The sequence below is a fragment of the Ursus maritimus genome, unplaced genomic scaffold (assembly GCF_017311325.1).
Source record: "Ursus maritimus isolate PB19 unplaced genomic scaffold, ASM1731132v1 scaffold_2, whole genome shotgun sequence".
NCBI classification, from domain to species: Eukaryota; Metazoa; Chordata; class Mammalia; order Carnivora; family Ursidae; genus Ursus; species Ursus maritimus.
This window is the reverse complement of record NW_024424452.1, coordinates 93,376,592-93,392,983: the sequence shown is the minus strand read 5'-3', so window position 1 is coordinate 93,392,983 and position 16,392 is coordinate 93,376,592. Positions and strand designations below refer to the sequence as shown.

The 16,392-nt window shown below is 43.6% G+C and overlaps 1 protein-coding gene across 1 annotated transcript in view; it reads right to left on the bottom strand.

Annotated features, from left to right (window-relative positions):
* Positions 1–2,833: 2,833 nt before the first annotated feature.
* Positions 2,834–16,392, bottom strand: part of LOC103672533 (potassium voltage-gated channel subfamily H member 1-like) — a 60,500-nt gene continuing 46,941 nt past the window's right edge. Inside the window, exon 2 of the mRNA XM_008701245.2 lies at positions 2,834–3,722. Coding sequence (XP_008699467.2) covers positions 3,210–3,722 — 513 coding nt within the window. The 3' untranslated portion in view covers positions 2,834–3,209. The remainder of the gene's footprint in view (positions 3,723–16,392) is intronic.

Below are 16,392 nucleotides of genomic sequence, written 5' to 3'. Positions count from 1 at the left end.
TACTTCAAAAGCCCACTGGCTTTTTGTCTCTCTCTACTCCTTAAGGACTTCCGGGCCTGACTGCCAGGGGACTGGCCAGGGAGCAGCATGACCCCTCGGCACAAATGCAGGCTGTGGTCCGTGTCCCCCAATCCCAGTTCTGGCATCAGCCCAACCCTGTGAGCGTGCGGTAAGGAGTCATGTGTGTGCATGTGCACCCACAGGCAAAGCAAGATAAAAGAGAGCCCCATAAATCCAGTAAGACATCGGCAGTTGTCCCGAACAAAGGTTGTTTAGAATGCGAGTTTACGAGGATAATTGCCACCACATTACACAGAGCGCAATAACTTTGTTGTTAGCACAACCATTTGTCAGACATGTCACACGGAAAGCGGAACAGCTGTAACTGTAAGTGACAGATTGATGAGAAATGGCTGATTTCCAAAGCACCCGGTCCCCTGAGTCTGTATCGTAATCTTGTTCTTAAATTAAAACAACGACAACAACAAGCATACAAAACTTTCCACTACAGGAACTATTGGCTTGTTAAAACCGATGGAGAGAATTTGCAAGGTGTCGGTGAGTCGGGGCCAGAGGCTGGCAGTCTGTGCTCTCAGACCACACGACCGCAGGTCGGCTCCATGGGAAGAGCCTGGCTTTTAATTCAGAGGGGCCTGGATCCAAAGCCTGTCTCTCCCGCTTACCAGCCCTAGGTTCGTGGGAAGGAAGTTACCTTTTCTGAGTCCATTTCCTTTCAAGATGGAGATAATACTCTCTAAAGTACAGAGCTGCCACAAGCAGCAGCAATCATGTATGGAGCGCTCATCACAGCACCCGGCACATAACGAGTGTTCGGGAAATGGGGTTACAGTTAAGTAGGCTTGTCTACCTAAACATCGCACTTGGTCGCATAATGCAGAGTGACTGCCTGTGCACTATTACGCTTTTTTAAAAAGAAATGGGAATATCATAATGCTCTGAGAAGATGCAGAGAGAAAAGAGGTGATAATAATCGTTTTGAGGTTTTCCTTGGGGATCATACCCAGGAAGTCATGTTCTCCATAGAATGATTTTGGAAAAATCTGCTTATCTTTTTTTTTTTAAGATTTTATTTATTTGAGAGAAAGAGAAAGAGAGAGAGAGCACACGCACATGTGCGCACACAAGTAGAGGAGGGGCAGAGGGGGAGGGGCAAGCAGACCCCACTGAGCACAGAGCCTGACGTGGGGCTCGATCCCATGACCCTACGATCATGACTCGAGCCTAAACCAAGAGTCAGACGCTCAACCAACTGAGCCACCCAGGTGTCCCTGCTTATCTTTATTACATGCCACCAGAACCATTCTCTTTCTTCTTTTCCTCAACAAAGTTGCAACAAAGTCTCTTCGTATCTGAAAGCCTTTGGAGAGCCCATGGCATGGGGCCCATTTCCCAACTGACCACTTTTAGCACATTTCCTGTCATTCATATAATGAGATATTTCGATTGACAAAATGTCTCCCCTCCCTCTCTTAGAGGCAGATTGGGCCCAGAGCACGGCACATCTGGTTGCTTACCTGGTGCCCCAAGGCTCACAAAAATGCTGCCAGCTCCACCTGGAAAACTAGTGCTGTTAAGGTTGAAATTGTCCTAGAAGAGCGAAGGTCTTAAATCCTTTTACACAACATGAGAAAGCACCTCAAGTCCTAATTAAGCGAAAGCAATTAGCCACCCACAGATACTTAACGCTGCTTCCCATGGTCAGGCAATCACCTCTATTAAGATCCATTTGAAAGTAAGAAGCAAACCCAAAAGCTCCATGAGCACACACTTCCCACAAATTAATTACACCTAGACACACTCAGTGACTACTCAGAAGCGAGCTCCGTGCCTTGCACAGGGGGCTCGTGCAGAAGAACCGCATCAGACACGATGAGCTAGTTGCAGAAAGGGAGGAGGCAAGCAGCCAATGTGACAAGTGGGGGTCATAAAGCCCATTTGCAGAGGGGGATGCTGGATCCCTGGCGGGTTGGACAAAGCAAGACCAACTGAAGCCTCAGGTCTCCTGGTCTTGGAATTCCCTGGTGAGTTTAACGACTGATGTGACAACTCCACTCTGAAGGAGCACAAGGAGCGAGACAGTCTCTGCCTGCTGTAACCAAAGCCCAGCTTCATCGTGTGTGACCAGACTCCTGTCCACACTGATACTTCACGGCAGGACTATCCTCGCCCACGTCACCATTTATCACTGAAATGCCAACAGGGTGCACTTGGCGGGTTCACGGTGAGTCCAAGGCATTTGAAGGCATATGCTTTCCCCAGCCCAGTAAGGCCTACCTCTCCCTACGACTCCCTTCAGTGAAGGAGTTCAATAATGGTTCCAGCCCCAGGCTGTGCCCAGAGCCCCCATTAGCAACAGCTACTCAAGGGTCAATGGGTAAATGACAGATTTAAGCACCTTCCTCAAGAACTAAGGTTGTTTTTGTTTTTCAGTCCAGGCAAGTTAAATCCACCAACCCATTACTTCTCAACTGACCAAGAGCCTTTTTATCCAGTGTGGGGTTTTGGGTTTTTTTGGGGGGGAGGTGTTTTGTTTTTTGGATTTGGGAAATTTCTTAATCATCAAGCAGACATCAAAGATGTATGAAAAATAGAAAATACAATAAAAATATTCCTAAATAAAATTCCTAAATAAAAATATTTCTAAAAAGAAACATGAAATTAATCATAATAGAATATTTTATTTAACCCACTATACGAAAATATTATCATTTCATTATGTAATCAATATAAAAGATAATTCATGAGATATTGCACATTTTTTTCCACACATTCTTTTTCTGGTACCGTATGGGACTGCACAGATCTGGAGCTATGTTCAAACTGACACAGAAAGACTTTCACAATTCACTGTTCTATGAGCAAGCAGGTTACCAAGTTGTATATATAGCACGATCTCATCCCAACTTTATAAAAGTCTGTATCTGTGTGTTCAGATATGGATAGAAAGTAATCTATAAGGGAGAGGCCAAAGGTAATCATAGTTATCTCTGATAGGCAGAATTATAGTTGGTCTCAATGTGCTCCTTTGTGCTATTTTGTATTTTCTAAATTTCTTTGCAGTAAACACTTCGTAGCAATGTTTTAATTATCAGGAGAACTATAAAGCTCATCTTTAAAAAAAAATAAAAGCCTTTCTTATTTGAAGTTATTACACTGATCCTGATCCTGCTAGCATTGTAGTCATTGCCCTATTTCCAGCCAATAGAAGGGATGTCCAAACGGTGTGCCTCCTGCCCATCCCCCACCCAGCGCCAGCAACTGTCATACTTACAGCCAATCATCATGATGGCCACCGCAAAGATTTTCTCGATGTCTGTGGAGGGGGCAATGTTGCCAAAGCCCACGCTGGTAAGGCTGGTCATAGTGAAATACAACGAGGAGATGTAGACTGAATTCTTACTGGGACCGCCTTCCCACTTCCCTGAGCCGGACCCATTAAACTGGTAAGGGCTGCCAATGTCCATCGCCAGTTGGTAGAGCCAGCTGTTGTTGCGGATGGTCTTGGTGTCTTCATCAAAGATCTCGTAGTCCCCGATGCTGTACCAAATGCAGGCCATCCAGTGAGCAGCTAGCCCAAACACGCACACCAGCAAGACCAGCACGGCAGCTCCGTATTCAATGTAGTGGTCCAGCTTACGAGCCACTCGCCCCAGACGAAGCAGCCGAACGACCTTCAGTGAGCTAAACAAGCTGCTGATGCCCTGGGAGAAGAGGAGCAGAGCGTGAGGGCCAAGAACCAAAGATACTACTACTTCTTGCCTCCTCCCCACCTGGGCTGTTTCCTTCAGCATAGTGTATTTCCACAAGATGCAACAGTATGCAACCCTTTAACAAAGGTTTTAAAATACGTCACAATATGGAGAAATGCTCATACATATTTGTATAGTTATGCACTATATAATTAGAATTTTATTCCAAGATAGATGAAAGGGAGATTTCAATTTGCTTTTTTCTACTTCCATTAAAAAGCAGATAACAAAACAAACAAGACAAAATTAGAATTTTATTCTAATTTATACTAATGATTGTGATAAGTACACAAATATATGTGAGCATTTTTCATATTGTTACTATTTTAAAACAATTTTAAGGGTTATATAATATTTCATACTAAGTAATATGAAATATTTTAAGAGTTGTATAATATTTATTTCATATTGTATAATATTTCATTCTAATTACATACTGTACATTAGTATACAAGTATTTATGTGTTCAAAAAATGGCTAGGAAAACACATGGAGAGAAATGTAAAATATTCATAGTAGTTACCACTGCATTGTCGAGTTACAGAATTACAGGAAATTTTTTTGTTATATTTATATATATTTTTGTTACACTTGAATATATTTACTTAATTTCTTAATTGAAATTATTACTTTTACAGTTAGAAAAATAAATATATTTAAAAGCAAACAGTTTTTAAGAAAAAGATAAAAATGAACTAAAGAAACAGCTGAGAAAATAAAGAACTAAGATTCTGTTTTCTCAGGAAAGTTGCAAATTCTTTGAAGCTACATCACTCCCATCAGGGCAGGGATTATACAATCAGACACCATATATTTAAACACAATCAATCAAGGGATCTCAGAGCTAGAAGGAAGCTTCCGATTTCGGCTGGTCAAGCCTCCTGCCATCCTGAAGACCCAGCCAGGGTGGGTCTCTCCTCCAAATGGTGATTCTCTAAGGGAATAGCAGTAGTGAAAAGAACATCAGAGTAGAAATCTGGAAAAGAAGGTCTGAGACCCAAGTAAACCACTATCCTGCTATGTGAATTTGGACAATTCAATTGCCTCTCTCATCTAGACAATGAGGGAAGTGAACTAGAGGAAACGCTAACATCACCGCATAATTCCTATTCCAGAGTGATTCCAAGGTGTAGGGAAGGGAGATTTCCATTAGCTTTTCCCATGTCTATTAAAAGTAAATAAACAAGCACACAAAATAGAGAAATTTCTTGGCACCACAACTTCGGACTCCCTTACACAGCAATAATCCCACAGCAGGAAGATGCCCTCTACCAACTAGAATGAATGACTTACACTACTCTAAACACTGGACAGTTTCCAGGTCACTGCTAGTCTCTCTTGTCCCTGTTCCCTTCATAACAACCCCCAAGGGTCAGTTTATGTTACAGACAGAAAGACAATGTGTAAACACTTTCTGATGAGCCTGTATCAGAGACTCACCCAAGGTTGCTTCCTCTTCTTGGACACCCAGCTAAACTATGTCTCCCAGTCTCTTCCCAGCTGGGTGAGTCTTTGAGACTGGTTCTCAGCAACGGATAAGAGGCAAAGTGTGTGTCATTTCTAAGCCAATGCAGTTAAAAGTAAGTGTGCTTTCTCTTCCCCTTGGAATGCCTTCCAGATGAGGCTAGGGAGACCCTGAGACCAAGTATTAAAGATGGTGGACGTAGAGCATGGAAGAAGCCTGGGTCCCTGAAAGACTATGTGGATGGAACACTGTCCCCACCAATCAATGTGAATCATATTATGATGTGAATGAACAATGAAACCTCTGAAATAAGCCACTGAAACTTCAGGGGATACTTGGTACAGTAGCTATTATTAGCCTTCCCTGACATGTGAACCCACAGACTGTACATAGCACAGCCTTGTCAACAAAGACCACAGATCAGGCTGCCACACAAATTATTTTTGTTAAGGTGAAGGTGGGGGAGGTGGGATTTATTGCACCTTTTAAAAAATAAAACAAATAGGGGCGCCTGGGTGGCACAGCAGTTAAGCGTCTGCCTTCGGCTCAGGGCGTGATCCCGGCGTTATGGGATCGAGCCCCACATCAGGCTCCTCCACTAGGAGCCTGCTTCTTCCTCTCCCACTCCCCCTGCTTGTGTTCCCTCTCTCGCTGGCTATCTCTATCTCTGTTGAATAAATAAATAAAACAAATAAACAACAGTTTTGTGGCCGTAAAACTTAGAACAGAAATAATCACTTCTTGTCCAACATACACCAGCTGATAAATAATAGTGGATACTTCTAGGCCAACAGACTATATCCCCAGGGTCAGCTCATCTGAACTGCTAACTCTGACAAAGTTTATCTTCAGCATGTCCAGTACTCCTCTCCTGGGTTCCCTTTTCCCTCCACATTCTTTTCTTTTCTTTTTTCTTTTCTTTTCTTTTCTTTTATAATAATTTTTATTATGTTATGTTAGTCACCATACAGTATATCCTTAGTTTTTGATGCAATGTTCCATGATTCATTGTTTGCCTACAACACCCAGTGCACCATGCAGTACGTGCCCTCCTTAATACCCGTCACTGGCCTATCCCAATCCCCCACGCCCCTCCCCTCTGAAGCCCTCAGTTTGTTTCCCAGAGTCCACAGTCTCTTATGGTTCATTCCCCCTTCATTCTTCCCTTCCTTCTCCTACTATCTTCCTATTTTTTATGTTCCATAAATGAGAGAAACCATATGATAATTGTCTTTCTCTGCTTGACTTATTTCACTTAGCATAATCTCCTCCAGTCCCGTCCACATTGGTGGGAATACAAGTTGGTACAGCCACTTTGGAAAAAGTGTGGAGGTCCCTCAAAAAGTTAAAAATTGAGTTACCCTATGATCCAGCAATTGCACTACTGGGTATTTACCCCAAAGATACAGATGTAGTAAAGAGAAGGGCTATATGCACCCCAATGTTCGTAGCAGCATTGTCCACAATAGCTAAATTGTGGAAGCAGCCGAGATGCCCTTCAACAGATGACTGGATGAAGAAGATGTGGTCCATATATACAATGGAATATTACTCAGCCATCAGAAAGAATGACTACCCAACATTTCCACATGCTTTTCTTGGCTAAGAAAACGCCCCATATTAAGTTGCAAAAGACTGATGAGGGTAATGGATATCCTCTCTCCAGAGTTGGTTTCTCAACAGAGAAACCAACCTCCAATAGTCGAATTTAAAGTACCCACAGCCTGGATGAAGCAGATATTTTGGGAGGCACAGGAGCCTTTGTGATGACTCAGAAATCAAACACATGTATGCAGCCACCTACTCTCCACCTGCTCATAAGGAGGTTCCTGAGATCATCTTTCAAAGCAGTTCTACTCTGAAGCAGAACTTATTACCCAAGGCAAAACTGCCTTGTCATTTTTCCTCACTCATATTTAATTCAAAGCAACATTTAAGGAGAACCTACTATGTACGCCTTGTGCTAACGCCACAGGGAAGAGGTTAAAATGATGCCGTCCTTCTATGGTGACTAACATAATATAATAAAAAATATTTTTAAAAAAATGATGCCGTCTTTGTCTTCTTGTTCAATGTTGTGGCTCCAGTGCCCAGCGTGGGGAAGAGGCCCTCTGAGTCCAGTGATGCCTTCCAGAGCTCCATTCAGCTTCTCCTCAAAGTCCCCCTTTCACCACTACATCTCTAAGATCCCATTCTGGCTGTCATTCATGGACATGGACGACTGGGCCTCTGGGACCTTTCTTTTTTTTTTTTTTTTAAAGATTTTATTTATTTATGTGACAGAGAGACAGCCAGCGAGAGAGGGAACACAGCAGGGGAGAGGGAGAGGAAGAAGCAGGCTCCCAGCGTAGGAGCCCGATGTGGGACTCGATCCTGGAACGCCAGGATCACGCCCTGAGCCGAAGGCAGACGCTTAACGACTGCGCTACCCAGGCGCCCCCCTCTGGGACCTTTCTTATCTGCCTCTGTTCCACCTGCACTTCATCCCTCCTCCGTTCTCCATCCCCTCCCAGTGGCCACTCAACACATGCGACCGCTACCCAAAGGCCTGCTATCCTCTCGCCGTACACTCCAGATGTCTTGAACACCTTGCACAGTGGACGTACACCTGCATCTCTGCGCCTGCTCAGACGAGACCCTCAGCCCAGAAGGCCCAGCCTCCCCCTCTCCACCAGCTTGTACACTGTTATCCTTCAGGTTGGTCACTACGTCTACCCTAAAGCCTTTCATGACTACCCTGGAGTCACAACCACTCCTCACCCCTCAATGTGTCTATGGTATTCTGTATCCATTACCAACTGAACACACTGCTTTGCTCTATAGTTTCCCCAATTACAGTAGATGCTACTTCTTCCTGAAGGCAGAAGCCATTTGCTATTCATTTTAGAAGGCTCCTGTATTGGGTTGACTAGTGTCCTCTCCAAATTCATGTCTTTCCCAGAACCTCAGAATGTGACCTTATTTGGAAACGGGGTTGTTGTGGGTGTGGTTAGTTAAGAAGAGGTCATACTGAATCTAGTATGACTGATGTCCTTATAAAAAGAGGAGAGCCAGACACACAGAGAGAAAACCAGGTGTTCTTTACCAATGCAGACCGAAGTGATGTGTCTTCAAGCCAGGGAACGCCAAGGATTACCAGCCGCAGCAGAAGCTAAGAGAAAGGCATGGAACAGATTCTCTCTGAGAGCCTTCAGAGAGAACATGGTCCTACTGACACTTTGACTTCAGATTTCTAGCTTCCAGAACTGTGAGAGAATAAATTTCTATTATATGAAGCCGCCCTGGGAACCTAATATAACTACACAGGATCAGCACCTTCTCAGAAAGGGGCTGAAACATTTTCTAAACAGAATTGAGAGTTTGGATTATTACAGAATTCTTTCTCATTTTAAGAAGCCTCTGGAATAATATAAAATAAGCACTTCCTCACTGTGTTATTTACCTGTGTACACTGATACTCTATTACACGGTTTTGTATAAGCTCTCTCCTATTGCACTAACAGCTGGAATTCTAGCTACTTAAAATCATTTCAAGCTATTAATTTGCATTTTTTCTTATTTGCCTGAAGTTCAGTAGATGAGATAAATAGAATACTCCAAACTTTTTTTTTTATTTTAGTATGCTAAAAACATGACGGTACCATATGGTAGAGAATCATATTTCCCCAGGGACTTCTTGTATCAGAAAACCTATCTCACACTCCAAATCGTTCCAGAAAGTTCCTTATCACAACCTTAAAATTATGAAGAACCAAGACTTTCAAGATGAATCAACATGCATGAAGGGATGGTGCTGGGCTGGCGAGCCTCATCACTGAAGCCAACAAGTACAACGGCAAGGAAGCCCTTCTAAATTCTCAGTAACCTCAGCTGCAGCGATACTGATGCCATTCAAATTTAATGGACATTCAAATTCATGTGTATGTGAACTATCAATTTTACCTATTCGCCCAGACTACATAAATTATTTCATTAACTTGGACTATACCTTACTTTCTCAAATAGCCAAATTCACCAACGTCTGGCTCACATTTTTTTTTCTGTCATAGGCATGGAGAGAACAGCACTAATGACAATGTGCTACTGAAAAAACCATTCAGTCTTTCAGGTCCTTGAATAGTTCCCCCAGGTGGCGACATGATGGCATCCATAGCAGAATCTGCAGTTAACTTTATTTTTGCTGCATTCAACCTCACACAATTACTCTTCACCTGCATCCTCCTGCAGCTAAAGGCCCCCATCACATGCCTCCCTGTGAGTCTTCTGGAAGCCATCTTCATGTGTAAAAAAATTCCTAGCCTCAATGTCCTCCAGGACTGTTCCCACCATCTTCTTGCTTTAGTCGAAGCCAGTTCTCCCCGAGCACTCTGCTTTTCCCCATGCTTCTCCCGTACACCCTGGAGTCAGGAGCAGGGAGATTTCAATCTCCACACCTTCACCTTCCAAACAAGAGCTGGGCGGCCCTCAAAAAGAAAAAAAAAATTCTCTTCCTTTAAGATTCATGCCATCCAGCAACAACACCCCCTCATTACGGCCATCTGATTATTGACAGCTAACATCTGTTGAATGCTTACAAATATGCCAAAATTTAATCTTTCGCTAATTATCCCACTTATCAACTTCTTCCTTTCATCCTTTAAAATCTTTGCACCTGGATTTCCAGCCCATTGCCTGCTATCGGCATGGGAACGTTCAACATCCATGGGGAAAACTCATTCAACACTCCAACCCCTCTACTTCCAGTGACCTTCACCCCCTCTCCATGTCCTGAGTCTGATCATCATCAATGGAAACCACTCCCTCTCTGACGTCTTACACACCAGCATTAGATGCAATGATTACACGCTTCTGTTTCTCCGCTCTCTCCGTTATCCCCACCCAACCCAATCTACTCTTTGGCTTCTTTTTGATATCTTTTCTTTTCCAATCATTGACTCTCCAGATTTCACTTCCTTTCCTATCAAACTAGACCCTGTTACATAACTTACAGTACTCTCTCCTTACCTACCAACAACCTTTCTCCTTGCCCTCTTGCCAAACCCAGCACTGCATGAGATCCAACAGCAGGGAAAGAGCTGCCATTTCCATTCTCAGCTGGGTCCCTGGATGCTTCTCACCCATTCTTTTCCTCTTCCTTGAACAACCCTTTCTCCCCTTCACATCGATAGATATTCCAAATCATCTCTACTCTTTTCAAGATCCCACCTGACCTGTGCCATTCTCATTCTCCACCAACATTACCTCCCAACTCACAGAGAAAGTACAGGTCAATAGTATCAACTCTCCCTCTACACCCCACCTCCACAAATACAAGTATGTGCATTTTCACCATCCTTCCACACTGCACCAAAACCCATTCCTCCACCTGCTCACGGACATCACCCCATCAACTATCCACCCTCCTCTCTCTCCTCTGCCTTTGTCTTCAAAACCTCCCTCCCAGGGACTAATTTCTCTTTGACTATAATCACACTGCTGTTTCAAGATCTATGCAACTTTCCAGATATATCAATTTTCCTCCTCTTCCTAATATTCCTTCCTGAAACCATAATCAACACACAAAGGCTCAATTTCCTCATTTCCCACTCATTTCTCAACCCACTGCATTAAGATGTCCCATTCCCACCACTTCCCAGAATCTACTATCTTGAAGGTCACCAACTGCCTTCTAATTGCTATACCTTCAGCATTTGGCACCTGCTATGGACATTTAACATTCTTCATGGCCATACATTGTCTAAACTGTCTTTCTGCATTTGAGGAATGACCACCTTACAAAGCAGAACTTGTCTCCCATCCCAGAAGCTGAGGATAAACACAAATCTTCTTTCTCCAAACTTCATTGCAGCTGAAGTGTGAGCACATGATCTAGAATCTACCACCAGAGACACCCACCCCAGTCACTGAATAGTAGCTAACGGAGAAACTGCGCAGGACCCTTTTTCCAAGAGCATGGCAGCATCACCTAGTTCCCAGAGATAGCAGGTAGTTGTTCCAGAATTGGTTCCCAGGCTCCACTGAAGGTGGTATTAGCCCTGCACACTGCAAGTGCATGTCCAGTAGCAGCGTGATTTATTTCACAGGACCAGTTCTGCACTGTGATTTTCCCAGATAGTCTCCAAATATTTTTCTGGGCTTTCCAAACATTCTCTGAGTACCTAACATCCTTTTAATAAACTTTATATTCCTTATACTTGCCAGACTTGAACCCTAACTATTACAACAATGTGGCCATGGACTGTCCTCCTTCGGTTCCCACAATAACTCTTTCTAATTATTCCTAATTAGATATTTAATATTAGATATCGAATGATTATCAAAAAGGCATTGTCTTTGGCCTTTTTCTCTTCTCCTTATACCCCTTTCCCTGGCAGCTGTATCCATTAATGTGGCTTTAACCACCATACACATTAATAACCTACAAATCCATCTTTCCAAACTAGACATTTCTCCCGACTTTAAAACCCCTAGGAGCTTGTCGGTGGGATATCCCATGAGTTCCTAAGTTTGACACATGTAACCTCCAGCCCATCTCCTACTCCCCAGTGTGGAGAATGTGCCCCAGGTCTACAGTCTCCCTTTTGAAAAACTAGGTGTCATCATCTCAGTTGGCTACAAGAACTTTTTGTAACTGAATTTTTTTTTAAAGAGTGATAATAAGGCATATCAGTATTCCGATGCCTAATTTTGCTGCCGTTGGCTAAAAATAGAAAACAAGGAAATTTTCTTGTCTGTTTATATAACATCTCTATAAGTATAGATAAGATACTAAAAATATTGACTGTCCCAGGGAGAGAGATCCTTTACTGTATATACCCTTTTGAATGTTGTACCATGTGAATTATTGTTTTTCCAAATTTTTTATTAATATTTTTTATTATATTATGTTAGTCACCATACAGTATACCCCTAGTTTTTGATGTAAAGTTCCATGATTCATTACTTGTGTATAACACCCAGTGCACCATGCAATACGTGCCCTCCTTAATACCCATCACCAGCCTATCCCATTCCCCCACCCCCCTCCCCTCTGACGCCCTCAGTTTGTTTTCCCAAATTTTTTAAAAATCAAGTTATAAATATAATTAAATATAAGTTTAAAAATGTGACACAACCCTGCTTAGAACCACTCAATGGCTCCCATTGCCTTCTAGATAAAATTCTATTCTTTGAGCAAACAAAATCCTTTGTAATTTGGTCCCCAACAGCCTCACCTCTCACTGCCTCCCTCCCAGGCATCTTCTGCTTTAGTCCTATCAAATCATTTGTGGTTCAACAATCACACTGTGCATTTATGCCTTTGCATATGCTATTCCCTCTGCCTCAAAACACTATTTCCCTGGTTGTCTTCCTGGGAAATCCTTACCCATCCTTAAAGACATTTCTCAACACCCCAGTGGTAGGATAAGTCACATACCCTCAGCAACTATACAAGCTATTTGCCTTTTAAAATAAGTATTAGAGGGGATGCCTGGGTGGCTCAGTTGGTTAAGCGTCTGCCTTCGGTTTAGGTCATGATCCCAGGGTCCTGGGATCAAGTCCCGCATCGGGCTCCTTGTTCAGTGGGGAGCCTGCTTCTCCCTCACCCTCTGTTCCTCCTCCCTGCTCATGCTCTTTCTCTCTCTCTCTCTCCTTGTGACAAATAAATAAAATCTTAAAGATAAAATAAAACAAAATAAAATAAAATAAGTATTAGAGTGGGAGCACTTGGGTGGCTCACTCTCTTAAGTGTCCAACTCTTGATTTTGACTCAGGTCATGATCGCAGGGTCATGAGATCGAGCCTCACGTGCTGAGCACAGAGCCTACTTAAGATTCTTTCTCCCTCTCCCTCTGCCCCTCCTCCCCTGTTCTCTTTCTCTCTAAATAAAAAAAAATAAAAAATAAATAAAGTAAGTATTAAAGTGAACTCAAACTTATTCCAATAATAGCACTACTCTCTCATCCGAATTTCAATCTGCTTTCTTGACCTGTAGAGAAAGGAGTGTAGGTACGGTAGCACCCTCAAAATCAGAACCAGATGTCACACACAGAAGCCGAATCCTCTCTGCGTAGCTGTGATGCTTAATTTTATGTCTCAACATGACTGGGACATAGGGTGTCCACACATTGGGTTAAACATTATTCTGGGTGTGTCTGTGAGGATGTTTCTGGATTGAGATTAACATTTGAATCCATAACAGAATAAAACAGACTGTCGTCCCTACTGTGGGTGGGCCTCTCCAATCCACTAGAGGCCTGAATAAAACAAAAAGTCGGGTAACAGAGAATTCACACTCTCTGCCTGACTGTTTTCAAACTGGGACCTTGGTCTTCTCCTGTACTCAGATTAGAACATACACCACCACCTCTCCTGGGTCTCTAGCTTGCAGGTGGCAGATAATGGGACTTCTCAGCCTCCATAATCCTTGACAGTGTTAACAGAAGAAAGGTCAAGAATGGTGAGCCTAAGACTCAACACACAGTCATCTCTCTGTGATGCTTCTCCCTGACACCCACAGACAAAGTTCAACATGGCCTCCAGATTCCCATGACTGGTCCTTGATTCATTCTTTCAACAAACACTTATTGAGCACTTTAATATGGGGCACACATGATTTCCAGCACTGATGACAGACCAGCGGCAAACCAGACCAAAATCCTCACCCCTCTGGAACTTTCTTTCAATTGGGAAAGATAGATGATAAATAGAATAAGTAAAATAAATGGTATAAGACAAAAAGATGAAAAATTAAGCAGGAAAATGAATATAAAATGTAGCAGGAAGAGGGGGTGATGTTCAGCATTAAACAGGGTTGTGAAGGAAAACTTCCCTGAGATCTTGGCATTTAAGTAAAGGCCCAGTGGAGATAAGAATGTGGACCCAAGAGTATCTAAGAATCTAAGAGCATCTAAGTATCTAAGCATGTTCCAGACAGAGCAATCGGCAAGTACAAAGGTCCTGAGGCATGAATGTCACAATGTCTTTCTATTAGGCTGACACAGCCCCCTGAGGTCACGAAGCACATCTTTAGTAAGAGTAATAATTAGCATTTCTTGAGTACTTACTAAGTGTCAGGCACAGTAAGGACTTTACAAGGATTACCTCACTTAATCCTCATAACCTTGGGAGGTAAATACATTATACACCCAATCCACAGATAAAGAAACCGATGTTTTCATTTGTCCAGTATCACACAGGTAGAAAGTGATGGACCTAGAATTTGAACCCTGATCAACTGACTCCCCATAATAACTCCTTGCTCTAATTTCCCACCATTAAAGTCCTAGCTCCTCTCAGTTGCTCAATACATGCTTACGGAGTGGAAACCTACACTGACGCTCACATGAAGACCTTGGGACCGTCGCAAACCTAGTGGTCTGGCATGAGGATTTACTACTGTATTAACAGAGCTCGGTGTGTTTGTTGTCTTTAAAACAGAGATGACTTCGAGAATAAATGTTCCATGATGACCCCACCACTTTGAGAACTGCAGATCCATTTCAACTACCTAATGCAATAAATTGGCTTACCAGATCTTTCTGGAAGTCACTCACTGAAGCTTAAACACAATTTGCTTGCCTTCCATTGTTTCAACATTGTACTTTCAGCTTGTTGAATTCAATTCCACAGTCATTTCCTGAAAACCTAGTGCAGGAAGACACAGCCAAGAGCTACCAGGGGTACAAAACCAAACATGCAATGCCTTGTCCTCACGATGCCTACAATCAGGCACAGAGAAAACACAGCCCGAGGAAAAACACAGTGAACAGCAAATACAAGTCAGCTGCTGCCATCAAGGCTGAATTCCCACGAGGCCTGTGGCTGTACGTGGAGGATGTAGTTGCTGAGTTTATCCCGTTCCTAACCAGGAATGGGATAGCCTGCAACCTTGCATTTGTTTAATCCGATAATGTATCCAAACGACACATCTGCAGACTCCACAGAAAACAATCATTGAAAGAAGTTAAGAAACATCGCTTAAAACCATCCACCTTCCTTCTGTTGGCAATTCAAACCTTGAAATAAACTGTGTGTTCAGCTGCAACATTAAAGCATCAAGCTCTTTTTCTTGCTAGGCACCGAAAATTGAAATCTATCACTGGCCAAATAAAATTGTAGGTCTACAGAGTAGAGAATCTGGCTTTGTCAAGCTATGGCTTTGTCCTTCGCAGAATCCTCATCTCAGGTTTTCTTCTTCCAGGGAAGTGAAACGAATCCAAAGAGCCCAGATTGTACTTTCTCTCCTACTAAAAGAAACAATAAATACACATTGTGCTTACAGCTGTGATATTCCTGCAGAATTAGCCATGCCCTTAATTTGCTTTAAGCTGACCGGTTTTAAATTCTCAGAGACGACAGCATGTCAGGGTCCGGTGTAGGTGAAAATCCCAGTGACTTTCGTGAGGGCTGTGTACGTAGTTTTCAGCACTGGGGCCTGAGGAGGACTTTGGTCCACTTATCACTGCTTGGCCAGAGCTCTTGATACAGAACAGTGCTGACATTATGAAAGCATCACCTCACCGAGTGGCATGTGAGCACGCGGCTGGGACCTCCTGACCACACGTGATAACACTGTGGTGAGGGAGGTGGAGATCACTCCCTATGCCGTCTAATTTGGCTTTGAAAAACACACTCCCTCCCCCCTCAGACATAATCCACTTCGGCCTCATCATCACCCAAAATTAAGCTTCCAGTCAGAAGATGGAAGTCCCCAGACGCTATACAGGAGCCCCCGAATGTGTTGCCTCCTGGCAAGCAGCAGGAATCTGTGGAATGGCCGGGAGGCCTCCGCCGGGGTGGTGAGGAGGGAAGGCTCAAGAGGCTGGTTTGGATGTGTGAGGAGTTCCCCCTGATCCGGGGAGCCTGGTACAGTGAGCTGCAGGCGGGTAGCCCAGCCTCTTGGGTTGTAACTGTGAGAGCCGGGGTGGGTGCAAAGTCTCCCCAGTGCTCAGGGACTAGCTCACGGCACTGGGCAAACAAATGCCCGGGGGCAGAGCAGTCTCAGGACAAGAGCTAGACGAGCCACAGGGCACACTTCCGGCGGACCACCGGGGACACCAAAGCAGGGTCCCTGGAGCAGGCCGTGGGGGTGGGCTTAGTCCAGGACATGGTGTGTGACTGACACCCTGGGTAATGGGAAAGGGACAGGGAGAAACAGAAGACTCTCAGGCAGAC